This window comes from Lucilia cuprina, chromosome 4 (genome assembly GCF_022045245.1).
Source record: "Lucilia cuprina isolate Lc7/37 chromosome 4, ASM2204524v1, whole genome shotgun sequence".
NCBI classification, from domain to species: domain Eukaryota; kingdom Metazoa; phylum Arthropoda; class Insecta; order Diptera; family Calliphoridae; genus Lucilia; species Lucilia cuprina.
In genome coordinates this window covers 16,792,039-16,810,708 of record NC_060952.1, presented here as the reverse complement: position 1 = coordinate 16,810,708, position 18,670 = coordinate 16,792,039, and the positions used below count along the sequence as shown (strand labels likewise).

Genomic DNA, 18,670 nt, shown 5'->3' with positions numbered 1-18,670 from the left:
TATTGATTTTTTTCTCCAAATTAGAAGCTATTAGATAGAAAAAAGTAGTCTTACTTATTAAGCAGACTACATTTTAGATTATCTAAGGCAACATGTTTAATCATGATGTCTATAAGAAACTTACACAACACCTTTTTTTAATTAATGGCTATTTGGTTTTAATAAAACCATTAAATATTATATCAAATCACTTTTAAAACTTATTTAATATAAACTAAAACTAAATTAGGACAAAATAAGTGTTTAAAAACTTAAACCATAAGTTGTATTTTCTTTTAACTGGAATTTGTTACTTTTTCTTACAACTAAATATTTTGAAATTAAAATAATTTTAATTTAGGTTTTTGTGTTTGAGGTTTTTTTTGTTGGTTATTTTTGAAACCATGTCAAATGTAGAAAATTATGAAATCTAAAAAAATGGAAAGTAAATTCATTATAAAAAATTACGCATACTTTTTTATTTGAATTTTGTGGCTGATGACAACTAATAATATTTAATTACATGACATGCGAGTAAAAATGTATGTAAATATGTTTATAACTGAAAATATGTATAATAAATGTTTGTTGGAATAAAAGTAGCGCCCCCTCTAATTTAAACTGTCACTTGTTGCATGACAAATAACTAACAGCAACAACAACACCTTATAAAAAAAAACAAGACAACGATAACAGCGAAAAAGTAACAACAACCACTTAAAAAGTTGTTAAAATTGTTAAAGAAAATGTTTAATTTATGATTTCACCGATTTAATAGAGTAACAAACAAACAAATCAAACAGCTATAACAACAACATACTCCAGTACATACCACTGAATAACTCAGACCGACAGACGGACTTACTATGTTCATACTTAGATACGAGTTCATATTTCGGACTCAAGTATATGTATTTATTTGTTAATGGAGTTTCTATGAGTGTATGTGTTAAATTTAGATTTTTAGGCCTAGAAAAGTTATTGAAACTTAGTTACCTTCAAAAACAAGTCTACTTTTTTCTTTATCATAAAATAATACTATCAAGGTTTATTTAAAGTTATTTAAATGTTTAACAAACACAAAATCTGCATAAATTTTAAATTAGTTTTTAACAAAAAAAAAAAAAAACATGGAATATTTTGTCTACTGAACAGCAAATTATTAAACTTACATATTTATTTGTAAAACATTTTGAAATAATTTTGAATTCTGTATTTTTAAATTATGTACATAAAGTTAAACTTTGGATGGGTTAACCTAACCGAAACATTAAATTTCAGTTTCGTTGACTGATTGAAAATGCATTTGTTGGAAAAGCCTTCATCTGTTATTTATTGCAAACATGTCCATAGACATTATTATAAATCATGTCAAACACGCAGATCAAAATTTGTTTATTTTTTACCAACATCATTATCATGTATTACAAATCTTTGGATGTTGTTTTGTGACGATGGTTTAACCAAAAATAAAGTCTTTTATTTCCATGTTTTCAAATAAAATTTTATGTAAATTAGTTAAATCAACGAAGCGTATGTTTAACACAAAACATCCTCCCCTTTATTATGTATGATTATTTGTTAAAAGAAAATATAACAACAGAATTAGTTAAAAAATGTACCAATTGTTTTAAATTGTTATTAAACATTGACTACAATTTTTTTTTAGATATGAAAATAACTTTCCTACACTTTGTACAATGTATACAGTGGTTTTTTATGAGAATATGGAGAACTGCTTAAATCTCTTCAAGTATTAAAATTCTCTATATAGATACATTTCAAACTTTAATTCGAACTGAAATACAGAATAAGTCTAATACATGCTAAACTATTTTTAACCCAGACAATATAGAATACTTTAAGAAAACTTCAGAATCAAATAAAATTATCGAGATATTGTGTCCTTAAATTCAAGAAAACACTCTTTCTGTCCATTTTTGAGACGTTCTAGCAGCGTAAAGACATTAATATTGATAATATTTGTTGTTTCATCTTAAAGTCCATTGTATAGACATTAAAATAAAGATTTAACTTCTGTTACATCTCCTTTCTTTTTCGAGATATTCAAACCGAAAATTTTAAATAACCATAAAAGTATCTTTTTTTTTTTTTTTAATTTGTTTGACCTGTTTGGACACAGAAGTATGTGTGTATTCACAAGATTATCAGTTGATCCAAATCGAGCCTTCAGAGAAGTACCATTGTCGGTGCCTCCTCCTAATTCTGTATATATAGTTTGTTGATCCATTAACTTATAGCAAATTTGTCAGTCGATAATAATTTGAAATATATTTTTAGCATATTTACTACTTAGTTCTTTAATAATAAAAGTTGTTTACAATTATCACAAATTGTTTTTGTATTTTAATACAAAATTCAAATATTTTTATGGAAATTATTAATAATTATTACATATTATATTTCTTTATCGATAACAACATTTTGACCAATACTTTTCATATGTAAAACATACTCCAAGAACAAAAACAAATTTACTCCCACATTGTTACTAAAAGACCCATTAAATAGATTACCATTTTTTACGACATCCTAAAAAACCTTAAAAGTTACTTAATTATATTCAAAATTTTTACCACTGTATGTATCAATTTTTATAGCACACCTTGATTTGATTTTCAGCATTTTAGTGTTTCTTTTTTTAAGCGTTTACCAGCTAAGTATATACAAAAAATATTTTATATATAGACAACAATCTTTATGGTTTTCAAGTTGGGCAAGCGTAACGAAAAAGAAAGTGAAATTCAAATATCGAAAAAATATACAAACGCTATATGTTATACAAATGTGTGGTGTTTGGTTGGTGTATCTCTCTCTGTCTGTCTGAACATGCACAAATATAGCATTTCCAATTTCGTTTAATTTGAATTTTGATTTGTATGTAGCAGCATTTACCCAGTCAGTCAGCAGCTACTTGTATAGCCAAAGAAGCTAAATAAAGTTGACAAACCGCCAGTCACGTTTAGAGACAAAACTAAATAAACACACATTGAAATATATAAAATAGGTAAAAAATAATAGTGAAAAAAAAATTAAAAATGGATCGTTAATAACATGTTTTCAGGTGCTTCATTATTATTACTACAACTACTAGTAACTACCATTAGATAACTAGTTTGTTTTGTTGGTTTTTGTTTTTGCTTAAGAGACCCAAGGCACCTTGCGCCAAATGCATTAACTCGGCTTTAAACTGCCAACTGGGTTTTGAGTTTTTTTCCTACTTTTTTCATTTCAACTGTTGACCATTATTGATCAAGACAAATGAAATTGATGAAAAAACGTAATGCTTACGCTTAGGCTTAAGCACTTAGGCTAAAAACCATTTGGAAACTAAAAAACTTGGTGGTTGATAGTTTCTTTCTTGACGCCTAATGAAATAAAAAATGTGCGAACACGCGCATGCGTATACGTATTTTATTTTTTAACTTTAGCTGTTTTGTCTGTCCCTGTTTCTGCGCATTTATGTTTTGAATCATCTTTTTATACAATTTTCATATGGCCATGGCAAAGAAAATTTGTTTTTTTTTTTCTTTAGCATATAATTGTAAATTTTTTAACTGTAGTGTTAGGCAAAGCACTTTTCAACTCAGATTTAACTTTATTAAAAAAATATATTTTTTTAGAAAATTTATAACTTTATCTTAAATTTTAGCTTAATTTAGATGAAAGGAAAATCAATAATAAACTTTTGATGATTTAAACTTGTCTGTAATTAAATCCTCTTTCCATTGAAAATATTACAGAACAGAATATACGTATTTTGTTTCTCTTTTTTTTATTTTGAAATTTTAAAGAAAAAGCTATTATTTTATCGTTAATTATATTCCTTTATGTTGTTTCAATACTTTGTTTTGTTAACTTTTTTGTTGAACCATAAACTGATCGCTCTCTTATTAGCGATTTAGTCATTAACAGGGCAACCAACAATTTTCATGCAACACATTATTTATGGAAAAATTAAAATTATAGCTTATTCAAAAACGCTCAATAAAGTTATTAATGGTTTATTTACGAAATTTTATGAACATTGGAATAAATGTTTAATCAATATATGCAAAAATGCTGAATTTGTATTTCGAGTCATGCAAAAATATGGTATAAAATAAAATATGCTATAAATTATGCTCTTAAAAATCCATGCCAAAATTCTTAAGTCTGTCTAAAATGGTTCAATAACATACAACTGTTTATATTACCCTGTTTATTTTGGGTTACTCTGCTCAAAACATTATCGCTGTTGCACATGCGCGCTGAGCACTTATAAACCAGTTGAACTGCATTTTTATTTTAAATTCTCCTTAATAAGCAAATGGAAATATTTTATAAATGTTTTTTTTTTTTACTGTTCAATGTTTATTTTTATATTTCCACATTACTTTAATTGGTTTGTAGTTTTAATTTAAATGTTTTTTATGTTAAAAAAATTTTAACAATAAAATCTCTAACGACGACTATCGTTCATTTAATGTTTGAAATCTTGAAATTAAATTAAAAAATGTATTTTTAATAGTCAGACATTTGTTCCTCTCTCGGCAGTGGCGGCTTTTGTATTATAACAAAACATAACGCCTACCTCTTTTTTTGTATTTGATAAATCGGTGTTTTCTCTGAGTGCGATTTAAATGTTACACATCAGTTCAGTTATTTAAAGGTGAAAAAAATACTTGCTTCAAATGTCACAAAATTTATAGTAAAAATTGTATATTTTATATGTATGTGAGTTGTTACAACTTTTCTGGAGATTTGTAATATTGGCTATTGATATTGGATCGGAAAATTGGAATAAATAACGATTTTAATGATTTCTGAAAAAATCTTTCCCTCTTTTTGAAGTTATTGCAATCTCGTCGTAAAGTGATGCAACCAGTTGCTCTAGTTTGCTGGGATTATAAACTGATGATGATTTAACTTGGGGTCAAACTATATACCTAGATTATCTGGTATCACGGGAGTTGGTGGTCATAGGGCAGAGTTTCGGATTTATAAGCGTGGTCTCTATGGGTTGCACGTGGTTTCTGTTGTTTAAATCCAAATTCGATACCCCGCTGAAAAGTGACTGTTAGACTAAGCGTTGAAAATGAGTTGGTGTATACGATACGGATCCTAGAGTGAGTGTATCGGATGTCTTTCTGGTTTGAATAGTGATGAATGTGGTTTGAATGGTAATGGATGTAAAATATCTTTTACGAGTGAATTGTATTATTTGTTCGAGGATTTTTTGGGTTTACTTTATTTATACCAGATTTATCACAGTGTGTCCTCTGTGAGTAAGAACAATTCCTCGGCTTATTTGATGGATTCGTGTCTCGGTCTACCAATTACGTCTCTAGGTGCTGTTGACCACTTAACAGAGTCCATACCATCTGCGTAAACGGAAGTTATGCAATATCCATAGATAGCTCGAGTACTTTAAATTTGTCATTAAATAAATCTTTTATACATAAGTGAGTAGACATGCTTGAAGTCTTGAGTGAGATCCATGTGTATAATCAATGTATTTCGAATCTTTTTGACATAAAGAATTCAATTTATAGCTTCTTATCTGAGATCCCTAATTTGATTTTAAAATTTTACCATTCTACAAAATTGCTTGTGAAATTGATGGAAATGAAGAAATAATTTAGACAATTTTATATTTTTGTAAACCTTTCGCTTATATTTCAACAAATTTAAACATATCGCGTGTATAATTTAAGTTAAAAACAAAAGGAATCAATTTCATTAAATTTAATATTAAATTGACTTAAATGGTAAACACTCAAACGAATGGGGAAAAACACCGCAATTCAATGTAAAACTTACAGTGAGTGCATTTTTGAAATGCATTTGAAACGACAGATCAGATATTTGTTCAATCGTCGTCATCATCATCCGCAACTGTATGTTGGTAGTAAGTAGTTATAGTGCTGCAATACAACTCACAACATATTACTTTTCTGCTGCAGTCTGTCTGTCTGTCTATCTGCTTTTCAGTCTTTGTAAATGTGCATTCAATCTTTATTATATTTCGTTTTTTTTAGAAAGCGCGGGTGTTTTTTCATATAAACATTTTTCTTCTACAGCATTTTTGATTGTTGCATTGTATTGTACATCCGTCTGTCCGTTTAAGTTCCCTTCTCTTGAAATAAATTTATAGAGTTTTTAGTCGACTTTCTTTCATTTAACTGTCATTTCAGTGTTTTGATATTTATGTTTTTTTTCGTATAAACAAAATTTATCTTGGCGTAGGTTGAAAGGTTGAGTTTTTATGTTTTAAGTTTTATTATATTTGTTGTTGTAACGTTTATGAAAATTCAATATTGTATTTTTGCCTTTTTTCATCTCCCAGTTTACGTAGGAGACCTCTTACTTGGTGGCATATTTGGTTCTTTTTTTATTTATATTTTAGTTTCGTTCAAAATTTCTGTTTGTTTGTGGTAATAAATTTATTTGATCCAATTTAAAGTACTTTCTCTCTTTTGTTTTTTTTTTTTTTTGTTTCTCTATTTTTCTTCATTTATGAATTGCTGTAGGAATTGCAGATTTCATATTTTAGATTTAAAAAAATATGCTGCAAAAATTTGTAACATTTTTCTTGTTTGTAATTTAATTTAAATAAATTAGTTTGTTGTTGTTTTCACAAGGTTCTAGTAGGAGATTATACACAGTGTTGGTAGCCTAATTAGCACAGAGTCATATAAATCAAATTAAATTTGTTTTTTTTGCCGTGTAATAATTCATTATAATGATCGTTAGGGAAATCTAACTTTGGCATTTTATAGAATTAATCAAAAATATTGAGTTTACAACTAACCTGAGATATTTAGAGAAAACACCAGTAAGAAAAGAACTTCCAAAGAAGTTGAATTTTCTCTATGAAATAAGACTAAGTGATAATTTTAACACAGGCTTATTATTTGATACAATATTCTCAAGAAGTAATTTTATTGTTCTTTTTAGCAATTGAAATTGTAGTATTAACATTAATAAAGTAAATAAACATATTTAATATAAATTAATTGGTGAAAAATATTATTCTTTTGGAAGTACTTCGTTTTATTTTTGCTGGGATATATTACAATAATTTTTATACTAAATCAATTTCGAACTTACATAATAAGAATTAAATAACTCGCCAAAAAATTTGTTCAGAATACAACAACAACGAAATCTGGGGATTTAATTTACTTTGGGAATTTACTCTCACATATTAAGGAAATATTTGCTAAGCGACGCCGTAGTTGGATATCTTATAGAGTCCTTTCGTCCGGCTGTAGTCGGTCTATTTATGAAATAGTGAAGTCGTTACGGACATATCACTTCTTCTTCTTTATTAAACGATTAAACTGAAATATATAAAAAAATATATTGTACCTTTTAGAGCGGTTTTCGTACAACTCAGTTAAACTAGGCTTAACTTGCTGTTAGATTAAACTCGGAACAAATTTATACGGACTTTAATCGATGATTGTGTTTTTCAGTTATTGATTTAATATCAGTTAACTTTGTTAGTATTGCCAACTTTTCAGTCGAACACAAACATTGAACAGCTGTTTGTTACAAATATCACATCTGTAAAATGTAAATTTTTAGAAAAAATACTAATAAACATTTCAAACAATAAAAGTATTTATAAAATAAATCAAAAAATTGCTATTTACTTAAATATTAAGTAATCTTTTTTCGAATTCATTATTTAATTGTTTTTTTGTTTTCTTACTTATAACATAGGTTTAATTGGCTAATAACACTCAGTTAAACTAAGTTAATAAGTAACTTTACTGATTACTGAAAAACATCAAAGAATGAAAAACCCGCCCTAATACTTTTAAAAGGTCAGTGTTAGAGAAAATTTACTGAAACTGACTTCGTTATTTATTCGTTATTTTTTCTCGATAAATTAAAGAAACATACATCATAATTTCTTGACCTATGGGTCACCTTCATATTTTCTCTGTCATCATTTGACAAATTAAGAAAAAAAATCACATTAGTTCCATACTTAAACAAATTTTCTAATTATTTATACTATACTCAACATATTTCCTAATGATTTATGCTTTTTAAAAACTAGTAGATGATGATGATGATGAACCACAAAACAAATATGTATTTACAAATTATGACTGCTTAATCAATTTACTAAGTTTCATGTAGACAAAAACTTCTTAAATATGTTCAAAAATATTTATTAGCATAAAATTAAGATAAATTATATAAACAAATTTACATACAAAAATAATAAAACTAAAATTATAAACATGCTTACATAAATAATTATGTTTAACGACAATAAAACAATAGCTTAAAAATCGTAAGTCTTTGTCTTAAAGAAAATTAAAACATACAAAATATATAACAACTACTATAAAGAAAAAGGCAAAATTAACTTTGAATAAATACAGACATTTCGAAATAAAAGTGAAAGTTTTTCCAGCACCAAGAGCAGGCAAACGAACAGCAGCAGTTGAATAAAGTTACAGCTGAGACGGCAAAAAAATAATACTCATAAAACACCAGAAAAAAAAAACAATCAAAATAAAACAAAAGCAAACATTTTTAAAAACAATTTAAACAAAAATTGAAATCGAAATTAAAATAAATATTCATACTCACAGATAAAAAAAAGAAATAACTAACACTTTAAGTCATACACAAAAATCAAATTAACCCAATAGATAGATAGATATATTCGAAAATGCATAAACACTTTATATACATACATCTATGTAGGTATGTATCTAACCACAAACCAAACAATAACAATAATAGCAATAATAATAAATTATACAACAATATTTTTTTACCTCTTCTTATTTAAGAAACAAATAATCGCTTTAAGTCTTTCGGTTTGTTCATTTGTGATGGCTTTAATGCAGAAATAATAATTGTGGAAACAAAATTATAAAACAAAAGTAAAAGGTTTTACAATAAATATTATTCGTCTTTTGAATTTATTTTCTTGGAATAACAACTAAATTCGTACTTAATGTTTGCCAAATGGAGTATGTATTGAGCTTTTAAAGAGGTATATACAAATGATTCATGCGATTACAAAAAAACTCCTCAACGACAAACCTCACTAAAGTGTTTAATAGGGTATTATTGTTTATTTTTTTGATATAATTTACAGTGGGGAGTAAATATAATGGTCTTGGATATTTTTTATTAAATCAATTGGGATTAATTTAATGTTAACCCAATTTTTTATAAAAATAATCTTTATTAACACATCAAAATTCGATATAATCAATTTTAATAGGAACCAATTAAAGTTTTATGATTTTCTATAAACGCTATTACTGGGGTAAAAATACTTATATAGGTACCGATAAAATTCATTACCATCAAATTTTATGAGCCCTGTTAAGGAAAATCAGAAAAAAAGAACTTCCCAAAAAGCGAAAAATAAATTGAATTTATTCCCTGGAAATACTAAAGAAGTAATAATTTTAACACAGGCTTGTCATAGGATGGATGTTCTTTTTATTTGATTCTAAATTCACTACTTCTGAAGTCATTTTTAGGGAGTAATTTGACTTTTAAAAATATTAACATAAATATATAAATTACATGCATTTATCAATTAACTCATAAATAAAATGTATTTAATTCAAAAAAATTTCAGTACAAAAAAATATACCTTCAATTTAAAATATTGGATTCTTTTCGCTTCTTTGGAAGTTAATAAACTCCACTTCCACAGAAGGTGAACAAATTCACTTAGTGCTACTTCTGAAGTGGTGATAATTGTTTTTTTTTTTGCTTTCAACTTCGGTCCAGATTGGATAAATTTTTATTATGAAAAACGTCATATGAAATATTATTGGGGATGATGAAATATTATTGGGGATAGACCGAATAGATGACAAAGATTTTGCAACAGTTGTTAAGAAAACTTTCTTGATAACAAAAGTCATTTTATTGAAATATTTTTATAGATTAAATAGATTTTTTTGAATCTTATATACCCTTCATCAAGTTTGTTAAAAAAACAGTGTATATTTATTTTGTATCTCTGCACACATGTCACACATAACAAATATAAACTGTAGCAGAAAGAAATATTAACCGCTGTAGTGTAATACAGCAACAAACATACAAAAAAATACACAGCTGAATAAAACCAAATACATCTTCACACGCACATGTGCATCTTTATCCAATTCACAGTGTTGTTGTTGCTTTTTTAACAAAAAATACACAGCTGAATAAAACCAAATACATCTTCACACGCACATGTACATCTTTATCCAATTCACAGTGTTGTTGTTGCTTTTTTAACAAAGCATGAAAAAAATGTGATTTTTTGATGAAATTTTCAGAGGTTGTGTCAGATTTTTGCTCATATCTCCGTTATTTATAGACCGATTTTGCTGATTTTAAATAGCGATCTTCTCGAAAGCATGTCTAACTGAATTATTGAAGATTTGGTTCTCGCCGATATCTGGGGACCTCTAAAAACTGATTTCAACAGACGGACATGGCTTAATCGACTCCGCTATCTATAAGGATCCAGAATATATATACTTTATAGGGTCGGAAAATTATATCATAGAAATTACAAACGGAATGACAAACTTCTCACGAAGGTGAAGGGTATAAAAATAAATTAAAAAGTTTCATAACAACAGACACTGCATTAAAATTAAATAATTTTCCCTGAAGATGAAGAACAAAGTTGGTCGAAATATTGGAAACCATAATAAATATTAGGAAAAATTAACAACAAAATGGAATTTTTAATGTTAATTTAATAAAAAGCTCGGAAGCCAAACGAAATCAACATTTCTGAAAATTTTCAAATTATAAATAAATATTTTAGAAATACTTTTGAAACACACTGTACATTTAAATAACAACAGCTGATCATTGTAAAGAGCTTTTTAGAAATATTTTTCGCTGGTCTTGTGTATATTTTTCCCAAACAAAATGAAAACAATAATTGTTATTTGTAGTGTATACAAATATCGCGTCATAGCGCCTGAAAAACAAAACTAACAACAAATTAAAAAAAAATAATAAAAAACAATGACTAGCATTTTAACAAGCATGGCACTATGCAATTTGCAAAATCATATCTTAAAGGGGTCTGTCTCCCCAACTCTCTCACTTCTACGTTTTGCTAAAGCACTTACTTTTCGAGTAACAGTTTGATATTTACGTTTATTTGTTTTTGGTTTCTTTTTTGCATATAAACATATAAAATACAATAAAAAACTATCATTGATTAACACTGTCGTTTTCATTTGTAGTATTGTGTTGTTGTTGTTTATTTATATCAGAGAAAAAACAGGTTACTGTTGTAGTTTTTATTTGTAAATAATAGTAGTAGTGTTTTTGTTATGATCAATAAGAAAAAAATACTACTTACTATAGTAAAGACAACAGGTTTTTGGATTAGTTTAATATTGATGTGATTTGCTATGTATGCAAGAGTATAAGTAGTGAGCATGATTTGCATGTTGCTTTACTAACACCTTACCAACTACACGACTCATACACTTGCTATGCTTACCCACCGTCATAAAACTATGTATTTAAATGTGCTTATGTATATATGTTACTCCATATGTGTTTAGTTCTTTCTTGACTATGGAAATTATCATTATTTGTTTGCCAAAGAGCATGCAAAACTTTTTTGTTTATTTTTAATTTCATTAAAAATCGTGTCCAATTTTTTAAAGTTAAACTTTTTAAAGTGACAATCCTCATTTATTACGATGCGTTTACTGATTTGTTTTGTTTTTCATTTCGAAATCTTTTAAGTGATTGTTGTTTTTGTTATTGTTTTTTGCTTTCTGTTTTGTAAATTTTAGCGACACGGAAGTAATTTGTGGGTTACTTTCACCATATGTTAGTTTTATAAGTATGTACCTTAAAAATAATTTACATCACCTTGAGATTAGCAACAAACTAACATTATTGCAAGAATTGCAATATTTAGTTTATAATTTGTATACTGATTAATATGAAATTATTATTCACTTTTTCTACTCTTCATCGAGAGAACCAACAGATACATATTGTGAACTAGAACTAACCATTTCTTCATTTAATATAAATATGTAATTTATTAATAAAAAGTACATTTTTGATAATGAAAATGTTCCCTTTCTTTGATAACAAAAATTCTTGAACAGAAGTTCCAAAAATAATTTAAAAATTTACTAATTAAATTTCCTTTAAATTTATTTTTAGTTTCTGTAACACCACCACCTCAGCGGCCATGGATACCTTTGGCAAAGCCTAACAAAACCAGACCAGCCTGTAAGTATTGCTTTTCTGTGGCAAATCCTTGTTTAAAAATATTTTTAACTTTTGAAATTTTAAATTCTATTACAGGCATTTTTACCGTCATGTGTTACAATGTTCTATGTGATAAATATGCCACCCGTCAAATGTATGGCTATTGTCCGTCATGGGCTCTTAGCTGGGAATACAGGAAAAAAGCCATACTCGATGAGATACGTCATTATTCGGCTGATATAATAAGTTTACAGGAAATTGAAACGGAACAGTTTTACAATTTCTTTTTACCCGAATTAAAGAATGATGGTTATGAGGGCATATTCTCACCCAAGTCAAGAGCCAAAACAATGTCTGAGATGGAACGTAAATATGTGGATGGTTGCGCTATTTTCTTTAGAGCCTCAAAGTATGCAATATATTTAGGTTTTTGTTTTTCATATGGATTGTAATGTTATATATTTTGTTTTCTTGCAGATTCTCTCTTATCAAAGAGCACTTAATTGAATTCAATCAATTAGCTATGGCCAACGCTGAGGGTTCAGACAACATGTTGAATCGTGTTATGCCCAAGGACAACATTGGTTTAGCCGCTTTACTTAAGGTCAAAGAAACTGCCTGGGATCCTATTACCGAAGTTACCCAGATATCTCAAGCTCTCTTAGTGTGCACTGCTCACATTCATTGGGATCCGGAATTTTGTGATGTCAAACTTATACAGACCATGATGTTAAGCAATGAATTAAAATCCATTATAGACGAGGCTAGTCACAGTTTTAGGCCTGGCCATAAGAATGACTCAAATAGTGTACAACTATTGCTGTGTGGTGATTTTAATTCTTTGCCTGATTCTGGTGTTATTGAGTTTTTGAGCAAAGGACGCGTTCACATGGATCATTGTGACTTCAAGGACATGGGCTATAAGGCTTGTCTACAACGTTTACTCTCAAATGACACCAGTGAGTTTACGCATTCCTTTAAGCTGGCCTCCGCCTACAGTGAAGACATAATGCCGCATACTAACTATACGTTCGACTTTAAGGGCATTATCGATTATATATTCTATACCAAAACAGGCATGGTACCGTTAGGACTTTTGGGCCCTATCTCCAACGAATGGTTGCGAGAAAACAAAGTTGTGGGTTGTCCTCACCCACATATACCCTCCGATCATTTTCCATTGCTGGTGGAATTAGAACTTATGCATACGGCTAGCCAACAAGCCCCACCAAATGGCCTCATTAGTAGACGGTAGCAATAAAACGTCCGTACAAAGACAACGTCATCCCAAAGAAACCTCTTAATATCTCTACTATTACAACTACTGCTGCTGCTGCTACTACTACTACTACAACTGTGTTTAGAGTTAAGAAGAAGGAGGAGAAGAAGAAGGAGTAGGAGAAGAGGTTTTCATATAATTTATTATGCTGCCGTTGTCAAAATACAAAATAAAACTAATGTCTTAGTTGTCGTCGTCGCCGTCATAGTTGTCATCATCGCCGCCACATCGGTAGTATCTGTCGTCGTCGTTGTCTTCATCATACAAACAGCAACAACAAAAACAAATACAACCACCAACACAAGGACCACAAGAACAATCTTCAACAAACTGATGTCATGATCATGAATGAATTATTTATTTCTTAAGTTTTACAACAAATTCAACACAACTACAAAAACAACTAATAAGTAGAAATTATTTCTCTTTTTTTTTAATTTAAATGCTTCATACTTCATCTAGCTATACAAAAAAAAACTCTTTTTAATTAAATACTATTAAATTAGTTTCTGATTTTTTAGCTTCTGTTTCTTTAATTTTCTTACATAATAATACCGCTATATGTCTCTGTATGTCTTTTACTTTCAAAATTTGAACTAAATTGTATAAAATTATTTACTCCCTTGAGAAAAGATGAGTTTGAGATTTGTATGTATGTTTGTAGTTCAAATACAGAAATTTTTTTTAGTAACATTAGTTAAATTTATAGCAAATTCGAAGTTGATTTTCGAATTTTTCGTTTCTTTTTTGTTCAATTTTACAAAATGTAAGAAAGAAACATATTTGTATAATTTACGTACAAGATCTTGTAGTTTAACATCCAAAATGATTATTTCAGATTTAAAGTTCAAGCTAACAAAGTTGAGTTGTTTAATATTTTTATTAAAACAAGTTTTTCTTAGCAAATTAATGTTACAGATTTTATTTTCATTTATACTTAATATTTTTTTTACTTATTTTAATTTTTAATAAACACTCACTTTTAAGTTTAAATTTTCCCCTCTCTCTCTTAAACTCATCTTTTTTATGTACTGCAATATTACTAAAATATTTTTCTTAATCAATATCTTCTTTTCACAACTATTACAATAACTATTTTACTCTAATTATAATTGATTAGATTTCGCCGGTATACATATGCATAAATATAAAGCAATATAAACTATCTTTTCGACAAGCGTTAATAAAACAACGTTAAATACCAATACCAAATTAATTGAAAATCAAGTTAACTTCCCATTAAAACAAAGTAAAAAAAGAACAACTTAACCTGACACGCACACGTTTTATTATTATATTTTTTTATTTTTAAACGGAATATTTGATTTTCCAAAAGTTTTTTTTTTTTTAACAGATACTCCTTAACAATTGCTTGGCTTATCTTACAAATATTTTTTTTATTATAAATTTTCTTCTTTAATTTTAAAATATTTTCTTCTAAAAGAAAGTTAAAAAGATTATTGTAATATTAAGTTTTAAAATAGTAATCATACATGCACCCACATTTATATTAATTTACATAATTTTTTTTTAATTTTAAAAAGTGTAATTAATAATAATTTGTTTAAAATAGTTTGCTTTTTTTTAAAGAAACACTAAAGACATTATTTTGTATACAATCTACAACAAACTCTATCCCTTTCTCTTTGTTTCCCAAAACCTTTTCCTCTTCCCCTTTTTCCCATTTTCATACAATATTGTTTCTTAATATTTTATTAGGTTTTAAGTAATAAATAATTTATACATTGTAAAATATGCACTTTAAACAAAAACTTAACAAATTTATAGAAAATATATCATAAGATCTATAAAGAATCAATCACAACAACAACAAAAAATAAAAGAAACGTCTCTTAACATTAATAATTAAATACAAAAAACTCAAACAAAAAACCAGCATTAAAAAATTTTAAATATTTTGTTTTATTCATTTTTTTCTTGTAACTACAGACTTTTTAAAAAGTTTTCTTTTAAGGATATAATTTTGGTTGTTTTCCTCTTCTAGCATATTAAAAATAAAGTAAAAAACAAAATCATATTAAAAATTTTAGCGTATTTTTATATAGTATTACAAAAAAAAAAACGTTAAATATGAAAAAGTTTAATAAAATAAAAAGAAATTCGATTAATATAAACAAAAATAAATGATCAAATTTAAAACAAAAAAAGTAATAACAATTAAAAGAAAAATACAACATTAAGGCCTATTATTACAACATGGCAATAACTAAAGTTAGAATATTATAATGCAGATAGGTCTTTTTCTATTTATTTTAATTGTATTTTAGTTAATGGATATCGTTAAAGGATAAGAAAATCTTTCTCCCAGCTTATCTTTCAATATAAATATAATAACTAGAAACAAGTTATCGGCATTATAAAATCCTACCTTTAGTTATTGGCAAGTTGTTATAATGGTTTTAAATATATAATTCTATATTGGCAATGTTAATCGTAATTATTAATTCATAACAAAGAAAGTGCTGGTCTGACTATTTTGTTAAACAAGCGATACAAACAAGTCTACAAAATCTGTTAACTAAATTTAAGGTATTAGATTTCGATATCGATTGAACAAAAATGTTTTAGATTTCTAGTTCGAGGCCTTGTAATGGTCTCGGAGTATTTCTTCTAATTAGGTTCAGATACATATGTTTTTTTACAAATTTAAAACAAATTAAATTAAGTTGTATTCTGTTTTAAAAATCTATAAAACATTTGATATTTGTTTAAGATTATCAGGAAAAGAATTGGTTCTCCTGTTAAATTCTTTTTTAAATGTTATGTTAAAAATATTAAAATACACATTTGACTATTTGAAAAAAATACTTAAAAAATGCAAAATCTATAAAAAGTTTAGATATTCAAAATATTTAAAAAAAAAAATCAGCCGTTTTCGATTAGATTGTTTGAAATTATCTCGAAGAATGAAGATTTTACAAATAATATATTCTGAGGCAAAATGTTTAGTCTGTTGAGGAACTTCAAATCAATTGAAATTCAACTAATGCGTCGATTATGGATATCAAATAAACTTTAGTTGTGTTGCCAGCAGTTAACGCAACTGACATAAAACTTGGTTTTATAAACGGCAACTTTCGTTAGTTTGTTTAAAAGGAGGATGTACATATATACATCAAATCCGAAGAAATACACCTAGGCCTATATCGGGCCTGTTGTGTGCTCCTTAACCAGTGCCTCAGGGGGAATTCGTACCAGACTAGAACACTAACCTACCGGAGGTCACCTTCCGTTAGTTGCCAAAAAGTTATCTATATTGTGTCATCTGTGGTTATTTTGACAGACTAGCAACTAAAAAATGTAAACAAACAATAAAAAAATATGGATAAAATTTTAAATTAAGTCAAACTTGTGAGAAAAATAATTAATAAATTCAGATGTGAAGTTATAAGGAATTTTTATTAAAAAAATTCCTTATAACTATTTAATTGGAAAGTTTTTGGAAACGTAAACAATTTACATGAACAAATTAAAAATGTCACGGACCCAATAAAAACGTCACGGGTCCTTTGAATCAGCATTATTTAAAAATGAGATATTGTTTTCATCACCAAATTCCTTTAAAAACATCAATTCGGCAACTGAAATCTACAGATGGCGGTTGCCATCTGTAATTTAATTGAGGTTCGGTTGCTATCGAAACTAATCTATAATTGCTGATTTCAAAAAACAGATTATTGCCGTACTCGAAAAAAACTTTTAAGAAAAGTATCAGTTTCCAAATATTTATCCTTCCTTTTTCAATAAATAAAAATATGTTCTTCATTTTTCATAAGAAATATTTTTTTTCAATTTATTGAAACTCACTATTTATGGAAATACTTTTAATAATGTGTAAAAAGTTACAAAAATAGATGAAAAAGTAATTAAAAATCAAAATTATAAACATCCAATTAAATTTTAAATCAAAATTCTATATAAAAACGAAAATGTACGTATATCTTTTACTAAAGATTATTATAAAATTAGCACAGATAATGATAGTCTATGGGAATTAATTTAACTTACAGATAATAATTTATTTGTTTTATTTACATTTAATTAAAATTTTTATATTTAATATTAACACTAATGTATCGTTTGTTTTTCAAAAATCAGCATAAAGTCAGCGACTTTCATTTTTAATTTTATCTATTTGCAATATGTGTGTAAAATTATTAATCATATATAAAAAAATTGGCTTTTTAACATAATATGTTATCTAGAATATTAGACAATGTTTACAAAGCGTTCTTTTAAAAAAGAAAGTATTTTCCGTCCATGTTGACAGATGGCCTGCACTTTAAGTAATTCGTAATTCTCGAAATTGTAAAAAAACAACCATCAACATTTTGCCACAACATTCAACATATTAATTCATCAAACAACATACGATGAAAATTCTCTATTCATATATTCAGTTATAAATTTCAAGTTGGTATGTACACTTTTTTTATTTTATATTTATTTTCTTTATCAATATTGGAAATGGTGTAACGACTGAGTTGCTATCGGTTGTTAGGTTTATTTTCGAATTGATATTTAGCAGTAACAATATCTTAGCGATAAATGTTGCCAACTTTATTTTTTATAGAAATTGAGGACCGGTTTCTCCTATAAAAAATATTTTTTTTTTTATGTTTATATTGAAAACTATTAACTATTATTTAGTGGAACTGGTACTGAAATCTCAAAATATTTTATTAATTTATTATACAAAAAAATATCATTTCACGTAAAAAATGTTGCCTTTTCCCTATTTTTCGTTCACCAACTTTTTCGTCGTGAAAGAAATTCACCACCCAGCAAAAAAAGTGAGGAAAAAGAAGTAGAATTTTCACCACAATTTTATTGAAAAACCTATGAATTTTACAATTATTAATGAATTGTTCACAACAAGTTCACGATAGCAATTTTCCCTACGAGGTGTGAGTGGGTTTTTTGAGAAAAATCAAATTTAAGGTGCAAAATAGCAAATATTTTAGTAACAAAATAATCTAATATTTATTTAAAACAACAATTTTTATAAAAAATCATGTTTTTGTAAATTATATAGGTGCAAATCGAGTTTTTATTGAAATAAGTGATAGACATGTTTTTGGTGAAACATTTTTTTGTGATAGATCTAATTTTTAGTAATAATTACAATTTTTAATCGATTAC

The 18,670-nt window shown here is 27.0% G+C and overlaps 1 protein-coding gene across 3 annotated transcripts in view; it reads left to right on the top strand.

Moving 5' to 3' along the window:
* LOC111676119 (CCR4-NOT transcription complex subunit 6-like) overlaps window positions 1-16,038 on the top strand; it is a 52,444-nt gene extending 36,406 nt beyond the window's left edge. For 2 of the 3 annotated variants that reach the window (XM_046950052.1, XM_046950051.1), the window contains 3 exons: window positions 12,181-12,249; window positions 12,325-12,637; window positions 12,706-16,038. In XM_046950052.1, the coding sequence (XP_046806008.1) occupies window positions 12,181-12,249; window positions 12,325-12,637; window positions 12,706-13,483 (1,160 nt within the window). In that variant the 3' untranslated portion in view covers window positions 13,484-16,038. Of the gene's footprint in view, window positions 1-11,652; window positions 11,849-12,180; window positions 12,250-12,324; window positions 12,638-12,705 lie in introns of those variants that run through there. The other variant, XM_046950053.1, reaches the window with a different exon arrangement.
* Window positions 16,039-18,670: the final 2,632 nt, after the last annotated feature.